This window comes from Phocoena phocoena, chromosome 3, assembly GCF_963924675.1.
Source record: "Phocoena phocoena chromosome 3, mPhoPho1.1, whole genome shotgun sequence".
NCBI lineage: Eukaryota > Metazoa > Chordata > Mammalia > Artiodactyla > Phocoenidae > Phocoena > Phocoena phocoena.
The window spans coordinates 92,462,679-92,482,590 of record NC_089221.1 but is presented as its reverse complement, the minus strand read 5'-3'; the positions used below and the strand labels follow the sequence as shown (position 1 = coordinate 92,482,590).

At 36.8% G+C, this 19,912-nt stretch overlaps 1 protein-coding gene across 11 annotated transcripts in view; it reads left to right on the top strand.

Moving 5' to 3' along the window:
• Positions 1-19,912, top strand: part of APC (APC regulator of WNT signaling pathway) — a 135,938-nt gene that overhangs the window by 52,103 nt on the left and 63,923 nt on the right. For all 11 annotated transcript variants that reach the window (XM_065874752.1, XM_065874756.1, XM_065874749.1 and 8 more), the window contains exons 2-4: positions 6,804-6,888; positions 14,071-14,272; positions 18,559-18,667. In XM_065874752.1, coding sequence (XP_065730824.1) covers positions 6,804-6,888; positions 14,071-14,272; positions 18,559-18,667 — 396 coding nt within the window. The remainder of the gene's footprint in view (positions 1-6,803; positions 6,889-14,070; positions 14,273-18,558; positions 18,668-19,912) is intronic.

The following is a 19,912-nucleotide window of genomic DNA, read 5'->3' as shown; positions in this document are numbered from 1 at the left end:
TTAAAACCAAACTTCCAGAGCCATGGCCGCTGAGCCTGCGCGTCCGGAGCCTGTACTCCGCAAGAGGAGACGCCACAACAGTGAGAGGCCCACGTACCGCAACAAAAAAAACCCCAAACTTCCAGAATTTATAAAGACAAATGAATAGTCTCTCCTTTAAAATTTACATATTAATTTTAAAAGCTGTCGTTTCTCAAAACATTTTTTTGAAGTATTTTATTTGGAATTGCTTTGCAGTTGTGTTGCATTTTCTCTTAAACGCTCTCTGAAATTGAGGACTTCTTTAAGGTTGTATGCAGCATGCAGCCCCAGGCCATCATTCAGTACTACTGCAGCAACTAGAAAACACTGGACAAAAAATTAAAATCGTACTTTTAAAGACATTGGAGAACTGTGAAATCATCAAGGACTGTATTAACTAAAATTCCTAAGAGGAAAGAGCCCTTTATAGATGAGCTGAGATCACTGGTAATTTTCTTCCCCAGGGGTATTTGCTATTTCTAGGGACAGACTGATAATTCATCACTGGCACAGGACTCTACTGGAGGAAAGAAACTGTTGGAGGTCTTGACAAACACGTGGGCAGATGTGAAGTATTGACATTTAGAGGAGCTCCAAATGCATGGCTAGTTTTCCCAAATTTTCTCCAAATGCATGGGGCATTGGCTGAGTCTTGCTGTGGGGAAGGATGCTGGGGATGGACTGTGGAGGCAGGATGTTAGGAGGCCACGTCCTGCTAGAGGAATACTCATACAACAGGTCTCCTCAGTTTAAGTGTAGAGGAGAGAGACATGCAAGGAACTTGGCAAACCAAATCAGACATGAAGTTCACTTAAACTGCACCTGCAACCTATTTTCAGTTATTGGATGAAGGAAATCAGACCCCAGTGGTGGAAAGGGCAAACTCTTTGAGGCAAAATCTGATCTGAAGTCTGTATTGTTCTTGTATACATAATGACTAGCATGTAGTTAAAAGTTACAAGAAATACAAATAAATAGGAAAATGACTGATAATCAAAAGAACAAATAGAAAATAGAAGCAAATCCCAAGATGATCCATGTGTTGTAATTAGTAGTCAAAGATTTTAACATAATTTAAGTGTTTTGAGAAAAAAGAAAAGATTGGGGCTTCCCTGGTGGCGCAGTGGTTGAGAGTCCACCTGCCGATGCGGGGGACACAGGTTCGTGCCCCGGTCCAGGAAGATCCCACATTCTGCAGAGCGGCTGGGCCCGTGAGCCAAGGCCGCTGAGCCTGCGTGTCCGGAGCCTGTGCTCCGCAACAGGAGAGGCCACAACAGTGAGAGGCCCATGTACCGCAAAAAAAAAAAAAAGAAAAGAAAAGGTTGGATTAAATGGATGAAAAATCAGAAAATCTTGACAGAGAATTGGAATCTGTAATTAAGAAGAGTCATATAGATATTCTATAACTGAAATATTTTTGACATTAACTTATTGGATGGGCTTGGTCACAAGTTAAACACAGGATTAATGAACTAGTGAGAAGATAGAATTAGTGAACATGTAGAAAGGTCAATAGAAAAATATCCAAACTGAAGCACAGAAGAGGAAGAAAAATGGAAAACAAAAAATATGTAAGAGTTACGAGGGACACAGGCAAATAGGTAAAAGCAAATATAATTGAAGTCTTAGAAGGGGCAGGGGAAGAGAATGGAGCAAAAGTAATATTTAAAGACATAGTAGCTGAGAATGTAAAGCTGTTGTAAAGTTATTAAGACAATGTGGTAATTAGAGTAGATTAGTAGACTAAGAGCAATAGAGTTGAGAAAAATACCTACGTATATATGGTCACCTGATTTATGATCCAGGCATCCCTGCAGATCAGTGGGGAAAGGCTGGTTTTTTCAATAAATGGTGCAGAGGCAATTAAATATCTGTATGAAGGAAAAAAAACCCAAAAAAGAACCAAGAGCTCTACCTCAAATCATATGCAAAAAAGTAATTCAGGTAAATCATATGCAAAAAATGTAAATGTGAAAACAGAACAGTTTCCTTCTGGAAGAAAACTTAGGGAATAGCTTCATCTCCTTAGAGTAGGCAAAGATTTCTTAAATAGAATGCCAAAGGACTAAAAATTTATCAGTGGGACATCATTAAAACCGACAGCTTTTGTTCATCAAAAGTCTCCATTATGTTTCTGGAAGAAAATATAGGGTAATATCGCTTTGACCTTCATGAAGGCAAAATTTCTTAGTACACATAAAGCTGTAAACATAAAAGAAAAAAAGGTATAAAATGAATGTCATCAAATTTAAAACTTAAAATCTTTTCAAAAGACTTCATTAAGAAAATGAAAAGACAAGGCATCGACTGGAAGAAAATATTTGCAGTACGTATATCTGATAAAGGACTTGTTTCAGAATATACAAAGAATTTTTACAAACCAAGAATTTTAAAAGTCCAGTTTTTAAAATCTGGCCCAAAACTTGAAAAGGCAATTCAGAAAAGAAGGTAAATGGTCAGTAAGCACATGTAAAGGGATTCAACATCCTTTATCCTCAGGGAAGTGCAAATATCATTTCATTCCTACTCAAATCACTAAAATTTAAAAGACTGATCATGCCAAATGTGGAACATCAAGATGCTTATACATTGCTGGTAGGAGTATAAAATGGCACATCATCTTTGGAAAACCATTCAGCAGTTTCTTTTAAAGTTAAACCCTATGACTCAGCGTTTAAACTTCCAGATATACACTCAAGAGAAGTGAGTACATGTGTCCACCTGAAGATATGTGCAAAAATGTTTATAGTAACATTCTTCATAATAGCCTCCAAACTGGCAACAACCCAAATGTCCATCAAGAGGGAGAATAAAGGATAAATCAGTTGAGGTGCATTCATACAGTGGATAGCTACATAGCATTAAAAAAAAAAATAGCTGATACATGCAACAGCATAAATAAATCTCATAGAAATTTTGGTGAGCAAAAAACGTGAGACACAAAAGACTGTATACGGTATGATTTCATTTATATGCAGTTCACAAGCATGCCAACTAATAGATACAGAATTCAGAATACTGGTTACCTCTGGGGAGTGAATATTGATTGGTAAGGGGCAAAAGGGAACCTTCTGAGATGCTGGAAATGTTCTGTGTCTTCCCTGGGTAGTGATTACATGGATACTTAGATTACATCAGAAACTTAATATTGGTGTACTTTTCATATGTATGTTGTATCTCAGTAAAGCAGAAAAAAAATTAGGGCTAATTTTTATCATGGAATAGCCATAAACTATTCACAACAAAGTAGTGAGTAATGTAGTCATGCTGGATGATGTCATCTTGAGGGAAGGTAACTGGATCTAACTATGAATTAATAACGTGTGCATTTTTTTTCTTTTTTTGGTGAGGTTCATAACTCAGAATGTACAAAAATTTAATGGAACATATTGGAATGAGTAGCTTCCAAGGTGGCTGCTTTGAAAGTCTTAAAAAAAATTTTTTTAAACCTTAAATTTCAATAGTTTTATTTACTTTTGTGGTTAGAACTTTTATCAACAGACTACTAACCACATGCACAGAAACTTAAAAAAAAACATACTACAAGCTGTGCATATATACTGTTTATAAAAATTAGGAAATATGGGCAAACAAAAAGAGATATCAAAATCACCCATTTAAATAATGTTTTTAATACCAGCAGTAACCTTTGATAATGTGTATATTTTTCTCTCTGTGCATTTTATGCAGGCATGCATTTAATGGGATCATATTTTGAAGTATGCTTTTTAATTTAATATAGTCATCTTTTTATGTCACTAAATATTTTATAATATTTTCATAGTTCTGTAATATTCCATTGTATGGCTAATGCTATAAGTTTATTTAATCCTTTATTGTTGGACATGCAGGTTTACATAGCCTTTTAATTTCTATTGTTGGTGTTATTTTAATTTTTCTTTATTATTTTTTAACATGTTTTTTAAAAACTTAATGTGCCATTAGTTTTGAAAAATCAGGTATATGTCCTATGAGATGCCAAGGATTTCTTTTTCTTGCTGTTTTTGAACTCTTAAGTACTTGTACCTTTTCTAAAAACAATATTTTTTTGTAATACCTGTTGTTTTAAAATTAAGAAACCAAAAACAAGCAAAAAATTTGCTTGCAATTCTAACTTCCATAGAATGCTACTGCGAACTCTTGATGATAGGCTATGAAGAATAATCTTGTATAAAGAGAGACCTGATCAGAGCTGTGTTTTAAAAGGCTTACTCTGATAGTTCTGTGCAAGGTAGGACCATTTAGGAGTTTATTTTAGTAGTTTTGAGGTTAATAACCAGGATAGTGACAGTAAGAATAGAAAAGAGATAGCTATAAGAGAGATAATAGAGCTAGAATACAGAATTTGATAACTGATTGGGAAGATGAAGGAGGGGATGCTGAGGATTTGAGCCTGGTGGTACAAAAGAAGGCTATTGCCATTTAACTGAAGGAATACAAGGCGAAGAACAGGTTTTAGGGGCACAAAATGATAGTTCGGACATTTACATGTGCAGTGCATATCATCCAGATGCACTGGATGTAAAGCATCTATCAGTTATACTGGGAAAGTGAGTCCGAAATTTGCAAGTGAGGTTAGGATTAGACATATAATTGGAAGTCATTTGAGAAAGGCAGTTGTTGAATTGTGAGACTGGGGATTATAAGAAATAGGGATAAGATTAAAGGATCATTGAAAGACTACAAGCAGCAGTGGATGGAAGGAGAATTGGGATCCTAAACACTGCAGGTAGCCTACAGTGGTAATCTCAAACTTTATGGAAGAGATGGTGTCCTGATGTTTATACCAAATGTTTTAGAGTAATCTACATTCATTAGAGCAAGGCATCCCTGTGCAAATTTATTTCCTATCCCACAGTTGTGATACACTCTGACATAATTTCTGAACGTGGATATCTGTCACCTCCACGTTCCCACGTCTACTTATCTAAGCCTTTTAACCTCCAACATGGTCTATTATTTGAAGGTCAGATCTTAAGGTCACAGGCTATTTCTTGTTGTTAACATAGGGATTCTTTTCTTAATGCTTATAATGTCACTGTCAAGGTAAAGCAGTGAAGTTGTCTTTGCTACATTTACTCACTTTTTGACAGATTTCCTTTTCAATCTATTTATGGATCATTTTTCATATAGAGGAACACTGCCCATAGCTATAAGATTGTAAATGTTCAAATACACTGTTTTGCATTTGGAAACCTAGTTGGCCAACAAAAGATTTTGCTGTGAACTAGAATGGGATGCCTCAGAATATATAAAATGTAAATGTATATAAATTACAGAAAAACTAATAGAAGATGAAAGTTCCCAACCTTCTTTGACAAAAATTTATCAACAGAAGGATTTAGATGGGAAAGGAAATAATGGATCAAAAGTCAGGAGACAGTGAGCATACAGTCACTTAACTATCTGCTGATTATAAATCAGTGTACTAGTAGAATGTACATAAATGTAGTATATAAAAGCTTGCTGTTTATTGGGGTGTTAAATAAAACAGCATACTGTGTTAATCTGGTGTTTTTCATGGCCATGTTGGTATAAGCTTAAGAGACATGGATTTTAAACACATAACTAGCTTTTATGCCTCGGGCAAGTCTTTGAGTCTCAGTTGATCTCTGAAAGATGAGAATGATCCACTTTGCTATATTATTTCATAAGTTGCAGATAATATATCTTAACTATTCCATATATATAGTATATTGCATGGAGACCACCCATAATCACCATTATCACAAAATATCACTGTTGTTGGGCTATAATTTATTATTCATAATTAGCAATAGGTAATATATGTAGAGTACTTTACAATTTATGATATGTTTTCAGATAACCTGAAATCACTTTGTTCCCCAAGCAGACCTAAATGCCAAGAAATGTAGAAGCATGTCTTCAAAAAGTTATTTAGGGGACTTCCCTGGTGGCACAGTAGTTAAGAATCTGCCTGCCAATGCAGGGGACACGGGTTTGATCTCTGGTCCAGGAAGATCCCACATGCCATGGAGCAACTAAGCCCATGAGCCACAACTACTGAGCCTGTGCTCTGGAGCCCATGAGCCACAACTACTGAGCCTGCACGTCACAACTACTGAGCCTGCGTGCCTAGAGCCCATCTCTGCAACAAGAGAAGCCACCGCAATGAGAACCCACACGCAGCAACGAACACCCAATGCAGCCAAAAAATTTTTTAAAAATTAAGTTGAGGGCTTCCCTGGTGGCACAGTGGTTGAGAATCTGCCTGCCAATGCAGGGGACACGGGTTCAAGCCCTGGTCTGGGAAGATCCCACATGCCGCGGAGCAGCTGGGCCCGTGAGCCACAACTACTGAGCCTGTGCGTCTGGAGCCTGTGCTCCGCAACGAGAGGCCACAACAGTGAGAGGCCCCCGCACTGCGATGAAGAGTGGCCCCTGCTTGCCACAACTAGAGAAAGCCCTCTCACAGAAACGAAGACCCAACACAGCCAAAAATAAATAAATAAATAAATAAATAAATAAATAAAAAATTAAGTTGATACTATTAAAAAAAATTAGGGCCTCCCTGGTGGCGCAGTGGTTGAGAGTCCGCCTGCCGATGCAGGGGACACGGGTTCGTGCCCCGGTCTGGGAGGATCCCGCATGCCGCGGAGCGGCTGGGCCCGTGGGCCATGGCCGCTGAGCCTGCGCGTCCGGAGCCTGTGATCCGCAGCGCGAGAGGCCGCAGCGGTGAGAGGCCCGCGTACCGCAAAAAAAAAAAAAAAAAAAATTACTTAGAATTTTGTCATGTTAATATATTGTGTTCTTTTTTACAGGAAGTACTTAAACAACTACAAGGAAGTATTGAAGATGAAGCTATGGCTTCGTCTGGACAGATTGATTTATTAGAGCGTCTCAAAGGTAGATTTATTTATTTATTTATTTATTTATTTAACATCTTTATTGGGAGTATAATTGCTTTACAGTGGTGTGTTAGTTTCTGCTTTATAACAAAGTGAATCAGCTATACATATACATATATCAAAGGTAGATTTTTAAAAAGTGTTTTAAAGTAATTTTTTTAAGCTCTAGTTGTCAGCTTTAGGTGTATATACCCAAGTACAGCTTCTCTTGTTTAGAATGTTGGTATTGGGTTTTCTTGGCTTTGAATAAACTATTTTAGATTCCTTCCTTGATAATTTTCAGCTCTTTCTAAAACTCATTGCTGTTCCACTAGTCACTAAATAGGCCTTTAATAAGCTGTATGCTACAAACTGGGCCCACTGCTTCATTTGAAGGAGTCAGTGACCTTCTTTGTTCCGTCCAGGATAGAAGTGCTTTATCTTCATACATATGGCCTGATTTTTCGTGGGACTGTTTCTCTTATAGAACCAGGAGTCAATGAATTTCTCTGAGCATCAGCATTTGTGATAAGGATTTCTTCTGTTTCCTATATAAATTTGCTGCTCAATAGCTGCCATAATTTAGTACTCCTACAGGCTTTATGTAATATATATAATGTATTATCAATTATTACAAAATGGCTTAAAATCAGAGGGCTAAAATATGAACCAAAGATTTCATTTTTAAAAGATAGAACCGCCAGGAGGTGCTGAGGAGGGAGTCACAGGGTGGCTCAGTGTGCTGTGTGTAAAGTTTTCTCCGCGGGGGGCTGGATTCACCTGACAAGTTATCTCTGGAGTTCAAGTTTGAGTTGAAACCAGCCTCAAGTTTCACCTGTCCTCACTGACCCATGGATTTCTGTGTGACCAGCTGTGTGGGTTACAGGCTCTAGGTGCTCCAACCAAGTGTCAGGGCTGTGCCTCTGAGGTGAGAGAGCTAAGTTCAGGACATTGGTCCACAAAAGACATCCCAGCTCCACATAATATCAAACGGCAAAAATCTCCCAGAGATCTCCATCTCAACGCCAAGACCCAGCTCCACTCAACGACTACCAAGCTACAGTGCTGGGCATCCTATGCCAAACAACTAGCAAGACAGGAACACAACCCCACCCATTAGCAGAGAGGCTGCCTAAAATCATAATAAGGCCACAGACACCCCAAAACACACCACCAGACGTGGACCTGCCCACCAGAAAGACAAGATCCAGCCTCATCCACCAGGACACAGGCACTAGTCCCCTCCACCAAGAAGCCTACACAACCCATTGAACCAACCTTAGCCACTGGGGGCAGACACCAAAAACAATGGGAACTACGAACCTGCAGCCTGCGAAAAGGAGACCCCAAACACAGTAAGTTAAGTAAAATGAGAAGACAGAGAAACACACAGCAGATGAAGGAGCAAGGCAAAAACCCACCAGACCTAACAAATGAAGAGGAAATAGGCAGTCTACCTGAAAAAGAATGCAGAATAATGATAGTAAAGATGATCCAAAATCTTGGAAATAAAATGGAGAAAATACAAGAAATGTTTAACAAGGACCTAGAAGAACTAAAGAGCAAACAAACAGTGATGAACAACACAATAAATGAAATTAAAAATTCTCTAGAAGGGATCAATAGCAGAATAACTGAGGCAGAAGAATGGATAAGTGACCTGGAAGATAAAATAGTGGAAATAACTGCTGCGGAGCAGAATAAAGAAAAAAGAATGAAAAGAATTGAGGACAGTCTCAGAGACCTCTGGGACAACATTAAACACACCAACATTCGAATTATAGGGGTCCCAGAAGAAGAAGAGAAAAAGAAAGGGACTGAGAAAATATTTGAAGAGATTATAGTTGAAAACTTCCCTAATATGGGAAAGGAAATAGTTAATCAAGTCCAGGAAACACAGGGAGTCCCATACAGGATAAATCCAAGGAGAAACATGCCGAGACACATATTAATCAAACTATCAAAAATTAAATACAAAGAAAAAATATTAAAAGCAGCAAGGGAAAAGAAACAAATACCATACGAGGGAATCCCCATAAGGTCAACAGCTGATCTTTCAGCAGAAATTCTGTAAGCCAGAAGTGAGTAGCAGGACATATTTAAAGTGATGAAAGGGAAAAACCTACAACCAAGATTACTCTACCCAGCAAGGATCTCATTCAGATTGGACAGAGAAATTAAAACCTTTACAGACAAGCAAAAGCTAAGAGAATTCAGCACCACCAAACCAGCTTTACAACAACTGCTAAAGGAACTTCTCTAGGCAGGAAACACAAGAGAAGGAAAATACCTACAATAACAAACCCAAAACAATTAAGAAAATGGTAATAGGAACATACATATCGATAATTACCTTAAATGTAAATGGATTAAATGCTCCAACCAAAAGACATAGACTGGCTGAATGGATACAAAAACAAGACCCATATATATGCTGTCTACAAGAGACCCACTTCAGACCTAGAGACACATACAGACTGAAAATGAGGGGATGGAAAAAGATATTCCATGCAAATGGAAATCAGAAGAAAGCTGGAATGGCAATTCTCATATCAGACAAAATAAACTTTAAAGCAAAGACTGTTTATTACAAGAGACAAAGAAGGACACTACATAATGATTAAGGGATCAATCCAAGAAGAAGATACAACAGTTGTAAATATTTATGCAGCCAGCATAGGAACACCTCAATACATAAGGCAAGTACTGACAGCCATAAAAGAGGAAATCGACAGTAACACAATCATAGTAGGGGACTTTAACAGCCCACTTTCACCAATGGACAGATCATCCAAAGCGAAAATAAATAAGGACGCACAAGCTTTAAATGACACATTAAATAAGATGGACTTAATTGATATTTATAGGACATTCCATCCAAAAACAACAGAATACACTTTCCCTTTTTTTTTTTTTTTTTTTTTTTTTTGCGGTACGCGGGCCATTCACTGTTCTGGCCTCTCGTGTTGCGGAGCATGGGCTCCAGACACACAGGCTCAGCGGCCATGGCTCACAGGCCCAGCCGCTCCGCAGCATGTGGGATTTTCCCGGACTGGGGCACGAACCCATGTCCCCTGCATCAGCAAGAAGACTCTCAACCACTGCGCCACCAGGGAAGCCCAGAATACACTTTCTTCTCAAGTGCTCATGGAACATTCTCCAGGATAGATTATATCTTGGGTCACAAATCAAGCCTTGGTAAATTTAACAAAATTAAACTCGTATCAAGTATCTTTTCTGACCACAATGCTATAAGACTAGATATCGATTACAGGAAAATATCTGTAAAAAATACAAACACATGGAGGCTAAACAATACACTACTTAATAACCAAGAGACCACTGAAGAAATCAAAGAGGAAGTCAAAAAACACCTAGAAACAAATGACAAAACACAATGACCCCAAAGCTATGGGATGCAGCAAAAACAATTATAAGAGGGAAGTTTATAGCAATACATTCCTACCTTAAGAAACAAGAAACATCTCAAATAAACAACCTAACCTTACACCTAAAGCAATTAGAGAAAGAACAAAAAGACGCCAAAATTAGCAGAAGGAAAGAAATCATAAAGATCAGATCAGAAATAAATGAAAAGGAAAAGAAGGAAACAGTAGCAAAGATCAATAAAACTAAAAGCTGGTTCTTTGAGAAGCTAAACAAAATTGATAAACCATTAGCCAGACTCATCAAGAAAAAAAGGGAGAAGACTCAAATCAATAGAATTAGAAATGAAAAAGGAGAAGTAATAACTGGCACTGCAGAAATACAAAGGATCATGAGAGATTACGACAAGCAACTATATGCCAATAAAATGGACAACTTGGAAGAAATGGACAAATTCTTAGAAATGCACAACTTTCCAAGACTGAACCAGGAAGAAATAGAAAACATGAACAGAACAATCACAAGCACTGAAATTGAAACAGTGATTAAAAATCTTCCAACAAACAAAAGCCCAGGACCAGATGGCTTCACAGGCGAATTCTATCAAACATTTAGAGAAGAGCTAACACCTATCCTTCTCAAACTCTTCCAAAGTATAGCAGATGGAGGAACACTCCCAAACGCATTCTGCAAGGCCACCATCACCCTGATACCAAAACCAGACAAAGATGTCACAAAGAAACAAAACTGCAGGCCAATATCACTGATGAACATAGATGCAAAAATCCTCAACAAAATACTAGCAAACGGAACCCAACAGCACAGTAAAAGGATCATACACCATGATAAGTTGGGGTTTATCTCAGAAGTGAAAGGATTCTTCAATATATGCAAATCAAGCAATGTGATACACCATATTAACAAATTGAAGGAGAAAAACCATATCATCTCAATAGATGCAGAGAAAGCTTTCGACAAAATTCAACACCCGTTTATGATAAAAACCCTCCAGAAAGTAGGCATAGAGGGAACTTACCTCAACATAATAAACGCCATATATGACAAACCCACAGCCAGCATTGTTCTCAGTGGTGAGAAACTGAAACCGTTTCCACTAAGATCAGGAACAAGACAAAGTTGCCCACTCTCACCACTATTATTCAACATAGTTTTGGAAGTTTTAGCCACAGCAGTCAGAGAAGAAAAAGAAAGAAAAGGACTCCAAATCAGAAAAGAAGAAGGAAAGCTGTCACTGTTTGCAGATGACATGATACTATACATAGAGAATCCAAAAGATGCTACCAGAAAACTGCTAGAGCTAATCAATGAATTTTGGTAAAGTAGCAGGATACATACTTAATGCACAGAAATCTCTTGCATTCCTATACACTAATGATGAAAAATCTGACAGTGAAATTAAGAAAACACTCCCATTTACCACTGCAAGAAAAAGAATAAAATACCTAGGAATAAACCTACCTAAGGAGACAAAAGGCCTGTATGCAGAAAATTATAAGGCACTGATGAAAGAAATTAAAGATGATACAAACAGATGGAGAGATATACCATGTTCTTGGATTGGAGTAATCAACATTGTGAAAATGACTATACTACCCAAAGCAATCCACAGATTCAATGCAATCCCTATCAAACTACCACTGGCATTTTACACAGAGCTAGAACAAAAAATTTCGCAAAGTGTATGGAGACACAAAAGACCCCAAATAGCCAAAGCAATCTTGAGAAAGATAAATGGAGCTGGAGGAATCAGGTTCCCGGGCTTCAGACTATACTACAAAGTTACAGTAATCAAAACAGTATGGTACTGGCACAAAAACAGAAATATAGATCAATGGAACAGGATAGAAAGCCCACAGTTAAACCCACGCACATATAGTCACCTAATCTTTGATAAAGGAGGCAAGAATATACAGTGGAGAGAAGACAGCTCTTCAATAAGTGGAGCTGGGGAAACTGGACAGGTACATGTAAAAGTATGAAATTAGAAACACTCCCTAACACCATACACAAAAATAAACTCAAAATGGATTAAAGACCTAAATGTAAGGCCAGAAACTATCAAACTCTTAGACAAAAACATAAGGAGAACACTCTTATGACATAAATCACAGCAAGATCCTTTTTGACCCACCTCCTAGAGAAATGGAAATAAAAACAAAAATAAACAAATAGGACCTAATGAAAGTTAAGAGCTTTTGCCCAGCAAAGGAAACTATAAACAAGACCAAAGGACAACCCTCAGAATGGGGGAAAATATTTGCAAATGAAGCAACTGACAAAGGATTAATCTCCAAGATTTACAAGCAGCTCATTCAGCTCAATAACAAAAAAACAAACAACCCAATCCAAAATTGGGCAGAAGACCTAAATAGACATTTCTCCAAAGAAGATATACAGATTGCCAACAAACATATGAAAGAATGCTCAACATCATTTATCATTAGAGAAATGCAAATCAAAACTACAATGAGATATCATCTCACACTGGTCAGAATGGCCATCATCAAAAAATCTAGAAACAATAAATGCTGGAGAGGGTGTGGAGAAAAGGGAACCCTCTTGCACTGTTGGTGGGAATGTAAATTGATAGAGCCACTATGGAGAACAGTATGGAGGTTCCTTAAAAAACTACAAATAGAACTACCATATGACCCAGCAATCCCACGACTGGGCATATACCCTGAGAAAACCATAATTCAAAAAGAGTCATGTACCAAAATGTTCATTGCAGCTCTATTTACAATAACCAGGACATGGAAGCAACCTAAGTGTCCATCATCAGATGAATGGATAAAGAAGATGTGGCACATATGTACAATGGACTATTACTCAGCCATAAAAAGAAATAAAATTGAGATATTTGTAGTGAGGTGGATGGACCTAGAGTCTGTCATACAGAGTGAAGTAAGTCAGAAAGAGAAAGACAAATACCCTATACTAACACATATATATGGAATCTAAGGGAAAAAAAGGTCATGAAGAACCTAGGGGTAAGTCAGAAATAAAGACACAAACCTACTAGAGAATGGAGTTGAGGATATGGGGAGCGGGAAGGGTAAGCTGTGACAGAGAGAGTGGCATGGACATATATACACTACCAAACGTAAAATAGATAGCTCGTGGGAAGCAGCCACATAGCACAGGGAGATCAGCTAGGTGGTTTGTGACCACCTAGAGGGGTGGGATAGGGAGGGTGGGAGGGAGGGAGACGCAAGAGGGAAGAGATATGGGAACATATATATATGTATAACTGATTCACTTTGTTATAAAGCACAAACTAACACACCATTGTAAAGCAATTATACTCCAATAAAGATGTTAAAAAAAATACCGTATGCTAACATACATATATGGAATTTAAAAAAAAAGATCTGAAGAACTTAGGGGCAAGACGGCAATAAAGACACAGACCAACTAGAGAATGGACTTGAAGATATGGGGAGGGGGAAGGGTAATCTGGGACAAAGTGAGAGAGTGGCATGGACACATATACACTACCAAATGTAAAATAGATAGCTGGTGGGAAGCAGCCGCATAGCACAGGGAGATCATCTCAGTGCTTTGTGACCACATAGCGAGGGTGGGAGGGGGACGCAAGAGGGAAGAGATATGGGGATATATGTATATGTATAGCTGATTCACTTTGTTATAAAGCAGACCCTAGCACACCATTGTAAAGCAATTATACTCCAATAAAGATTTTAAAAAATGAAAAGATAATATAATTGCATTAGCAGTATTTTAGAGCACTTAAAGCAATTGTTTTATGAAAACTTGTCTGTATTTTATTTAGAACTTAACTTAGATAGCAGTAATTTTCCTGGAGTGAAACTACGGTCAAAAATGTCCCTCCGTTCTTACGGAAGCCGAGAAGGATCTGTATCTAGTCGTTCAGGAGAGTGCAGTCCTGTTCCTATGGGTTCATTTCCGAGAAGAGGGTTTGTAAATGGAAGCAGAGAAAATACCGGTTATTTAGAAGAACTTGAAAAAGAGAGGTAACTTTTCTTCATTAAATGGTAAACTTGTATGCTCCAATTTTTGCTAGTATTTTGTCATTTTTTAATGATACAAGATAGGAATTATAAAGCGTGTATGGTGGATGATCACAAACAGAGAGCATTGTGCATTTATTATCTCAAAAACAGTATGTTATTGATTGTACTTACCTTAAATCAAAAAAATGTAAAGGAGGCAATTTCTTGGGATTCTGAACTTCTGCTTCATCACTTAAATACTCACACGCTCTGTACATTGAGTAATACACATGATCACAATAGTTATATCTGGCTAAAATATGTAACTGATTTTTAATTGAATTTCTGGTTATCTTTTGAAATGAATTAAATAACTACTAGATCCAGTATAAGATGACTGTTTCCATTATTAAAGGCCTATCACAAGTGGCCACAAATGAAACATTTTTTAATTTATCAGTTTCCAAGTCTAAAAAACATTACTTGACATAGAATAAGTTCTGGTTTCTCAGAGCTAGCATATTAATTCTTTTCTTCTTGAAGTTAAAATCATCTCACTATGAGTATCAGAATATATATCGTTATTAGGAACTTTGTCAGGTGTTTTGTACCTTCTAAAAACGTATAAATTTCTTTATGTGTGATAAATACCATATTATATTTATATTCCTAAAAGTTGTATTAGACTTTCAAGAAATATTCAAATGTATAAATGTTACATATTACCTCTGGGACCTTGGTCAAGTCACTAAATTTTTGTGTCATTCCCTTCTGTAAAATAGGGATATGATTCTACCTTGTGGAGTTATGAAAAATGAGTATTAATATATGGAAAATGCCTAGCATATCTCACTGAGAGGCAAAAGACCTTTTACTACTTTCCCTCTGGTTTCAGGTTTGTCCATCTCTAAAAATAGGGATAATCATCTGGACCAGAAATAGTGTTAAGCTTTCTTTACTCTTCTTAGTTTACATGAGTCTCTGTTTCATACCTTGAATCGCGACTGTTTCTGAGAGTCTAGGAAACACTATCCTGAAAAATAAGAAGCTAATAACTAGGGTGTACAATCTTCCATCTCTTTGTCCCCTTTGAGCTCTGCTAAGAGGAATGTGAGCATACTGACTTTCCTAGGAATTTGCTTCATGTAGATAAAAGTCTAATTTTATTAGCAGAGAGAGAGGGGGGAGAGTATGTGTGTAGTTCTGATATATCTTGTGTCCTCTTAGTTTTCACTGTGTTTGGAGGTAAATTTAGTTTTTGTTTATGTGACAAAACCTTTATTTTGCTCTCACACCTGATAGTTTGGATAGGTCTAGGCTCAAACTTATTTTCCTTCTTCATAATCAATGTCACTGATGAAAAATTTGTTACCGGTCTGATTCACATTCCTTTCCGGGGAACCATTTTTCTTCTTTTGAAGCTTTCAGAATGCCTTGGGATATGTGTTTTCTTGATTCATCATGCTGTATACTCACTGTGCCCTTTTTCTCTGGAAATGTATTTTCTTCAGCTTTTGAAAATTCTGTTATTTCTTTGATGATTTTTCTCCCTCTGTTTTTCTATTCTTTCTTTCTAGATATCCCTTAAGTCATAGATCAACTATCTCTGTGTCTCTTTTTTTTTTTCTTGTTTTCTGTATTGCCCAAGATAATTGAGATAAGTGTTAGAAAGTAGTCAAGCCAGGACTCAAACCCAGGTCCATAACCTTTTTGAACTTCAGTTTTCCAGTCTGTAAAATTAGCATAAGAATAACTACTAGGGCTTCCCTGGTAGCGCAATGGTTGAGAGTCCGCTTGCTGATTCAGGGGACATGGGTTCATGCCCTGGTCCGGGAGGATCCCACATGCCACGGAGCGGCTGGGCCCGTGGGCCATGGCTGCTGAGCCTGCGCGTCCAGAGCCTGTGCTCCGCAACGGGAGAGGCCACAGCAGTGAGAGGCCCACGTATCGCAAAAAAAAAAAAGAAGAATAACTACCTTAAAAGATGTTGTGAGGATAAAATTCGATTTTTAAAAAAGTACTTAGCACTATGTCTGATACACTCAATAGGCAGCTATTGTCACATTAGCCATTAATACATTTAACAAATATTTAAGTGCATAATACATGTGTCATGCTCTTCTAGATGATCTTGAATTAGCTAGAGGACTAAGAAGACATGAGATTTACATTTTAAAGAAGACTCTTGACAGTCACTAAATAAGCCATTAGTACACCAAACAAACCACAGAGACCCACCAGCTTCTGGGTCTGGACCTTGTTTCAGTGTTGAGTCTTAAGCACTGTTGTGTAGGTTACAAGATCAGCTACTCTCAACTAACCACTTGTTATCATGCTGGCTCAAGACTTGGTAACTTTTGCTTCCCCAGAGCATTTTGCCACAGTTCAATCTTAAACTTGAGAGTAACAACTTGTCCCTCTTCTCCTTAACATTTTCCTCACTCCACGGCCATCACTAACATTAGCCTATCCATTTAAGCACTTTTAGCACCCAAATCTTATTTAAATAAGCCTATTTATTGGAGAGTAATCAGAGGAAATAGCATCTCCATCTATCCCTTATTTCCCCACCTTAGTCCTGGTAGGTCCTACAGGTACTCACCAGGGAACATTGAAAAATAGAATCAGATCTCATTTTTATTTCAGTTTTAGTATCCAGCCTGTGAAAGAGATTCAAGATTTCTACATTGCTTTCTCCTGGTTCTTTCATCAAAAATGGAAGGGAGGGGACAGCTTCTCATTGGTTAGCACACCTCCCCCACCCCAGGTTGTTAAATCATAACCAGGGCCTGGCTTCCTTCCCATGGATTCCCTCACTACTGAGGTTGCCACATCAAAAGTGAAGGCTTCTTTCTTATTTTTTAAATTGCTTCTCAGTAAAGGAAAGGGAATTTTAGCAAGAATAGAACCTTCCACATACTCAATGCATACATATTCTTCAAGAAAATATAATCAAATAGAATTTTAAAGTAACAGTGTCAGAGTGGGGAACAACTCTGTGTAGGAGCAAACCCCAGAAGCCATAATAAAAAATATCCTCAGGTCTGACTACGGGAAAATTAAAATTTTCTACATGGCAAAAACATAGTGAAAAAACAAGTGTAAACTGAGAAAAAAATATTTATAACTGACAAAGTGCTATCATTCTTAATATAGAAGAGGTCCTATAAATAAGAAAAAGTCACAGAAATGGAAATACAAATGGATTTTAAACTTGAAAAAATACTTAACCTTACTCATACTAATAGAAATCAAATTATAACCATAGTGATGTACCATTTCTTAAAATCCTAGGTATGTAAAAATTCTTTAAACATTTGATAAAATGTTTGCATTGGTGCAGGTGGCAAGAGCATAAATAGGTACAATACCTAATAAGGGCAATAATTTTAAAATTTACATACCCTAGGAATTTATCTTCTGTACATGCTTGCACATTTGTGAAATGAACTTATGTATAAGGATATTCAGTGCAGCATTGTTTGTAATAGCAAAAGATTAGAAAGATCCTAAATGCTCTCCAACATAGAACCAGTTATAGTTTATCCCTGTCTTTGCAGCTAGCAAAAAACACATAGGACCTTCTTATGTTCTGATAGAGTGATCTCCAAGATATTTTTAAGTGGGAAAAAAAAAGTTATAGGACAACACATATAAAAATATGCTACTATTTATGTTTTAAAAATGTACATGTAATTATATATATATATCCTTGCATTTTTATAGAGTATCTCTGGAAATAATATACACGAGAGTGATAATAGTGGTCGCTTTGGGAAAGAGCCACATGAAAGGAGATAGATCATATACTTCTTGTACCTACCAATTTTTTCCCATTAACACTCTTATTTTACATTTATCTTTATAATGGTCAGATATGGAGTATCTTGATATAGATTGTTATTGAGGATATCATCGATTAGGTTGTGAGGAATTATATAACAAATTCATCTTCAAATTCCAAACTAAGAAAGCGTTTCTCTCCCTCAGAATAATTTCCTCTTATTACACAGTGACAATATATTTCTTACTGTTTTAACTGCTGAGAAGCTGAAAGCTACATCTATGTCCAATGCAGTAGTTCCCTGTACTCTAGGTTTGTTTTTTGCATAATTACTGCTTTTCTTTACTCCTTTATTATACTTTTTATTCTTGTATTAAGTCCCACCTTCAAAAATCCAAAATTAATAAAATTTTCATTTATTCATTATACTTTAAATAGAGAACAGTACAGTTACAGCTTATCAGAACTGCTGTTGTGTGTGCTATATTAGCATTGTGTAAACTTAACTTTTTTTGAAAAACAGATCATTGCTTCTTGCTGACCTTGACAAAGAAGAAAAGGAAAAAGACTGGTATTATGCTCAACTTCAGAATCTCACTAAAAGAATAGATAGTCTTCCTTTAACTGAAAATGTAAGTAACTTGACGAAGTGACTTATTTGTAATATCTAAAAGTATATATAAATTTATAACTGCATTTATAGTTATTTGTAAACAGTAATATGTTTTATCCAACTTTAAACCTAAATATATAATAATGAATTTTGTTTATAAAGATGATAAAACTTCATTACACTCGAGCATATTTATTTTAAGTCCCTTGTTAAGAAAACCTCTTAAGTTTGAATACTAAAGGACTCAGGGTTCTACTAGGAAACTGGTTTTTTATTCTGTGTGTTCAATTACCAGACGTACTCTGTAGAAATGTTTATTACCATCTGTCTGTTTTTTGAACTGTATTACAGGACTCATGCCAGATAATTTTTGCATTAAAAGTATCTTTGAGATAACTTGTGTCCTATTCAAACGACAGTATCTGGTGGTATGGATCTTAGGGCTTTTTGCAGGTATACTAAATTTGTTTTGCAAATATAACTATGTAAAAAAAAAATAATTTAATTCTGTCAGCCTCTTCCTCCCCACCCACCCTCTCCATGTCAACTATTTTATTCATGGGATGGCACATGTAAGAACATTTCTGAAATACATTAATAACAATAATTTTAAACAAGACTATATTTTAACTGTTATCCATAAATTTTAAAATAATTTTTAAAAAGGGAAAAAATAGGCTAATTAAAATATATCTCCCGCTCTTAGCTTAAATTTTTCATTTTCTTTTCTTTGGTCCCACCTCACGGCTCGTGGGATCTTAGTTCCCTGACCAGGGATCAAACCCAGGCCCTCAACAATGAAAGCGCAGAGTCCTAGCCTCTGGACCACCAGGGAATTCCACACATGCAGCTTTTTATTGGGCATATAGAGCATGAAAAATCTACAGCACTTCCTTAACTCGTCATGGCCCATTATAACTCTGTTACCTATCATTTTGTCTAGTCATATTTTTAGCCTTTATCACCTCTTGGAGCATGTCTTTGCAAGTTTATTTACCTTGTCCTTTTCATCCTTTTTTATGCCTAGCAGTTACCACAGTACCTGGAATTTTAGTTAAAGGGCAAATAAAATTTTGAATGAATTAACACCCACTCTGTGAAGTACTTTTTTTGGTTTGTTTCAGCTTGGGTTCACATTTGGATTTTTACCAAAAAGTTTGTGTTGTCTCACAATTAATGATTATATTATATAAAAGCTTTTTCTTATTCCATTTTCTTCTTTTTACAAATAGGAAAGTTCTCTCTGTTTAGTCTACATGTATAC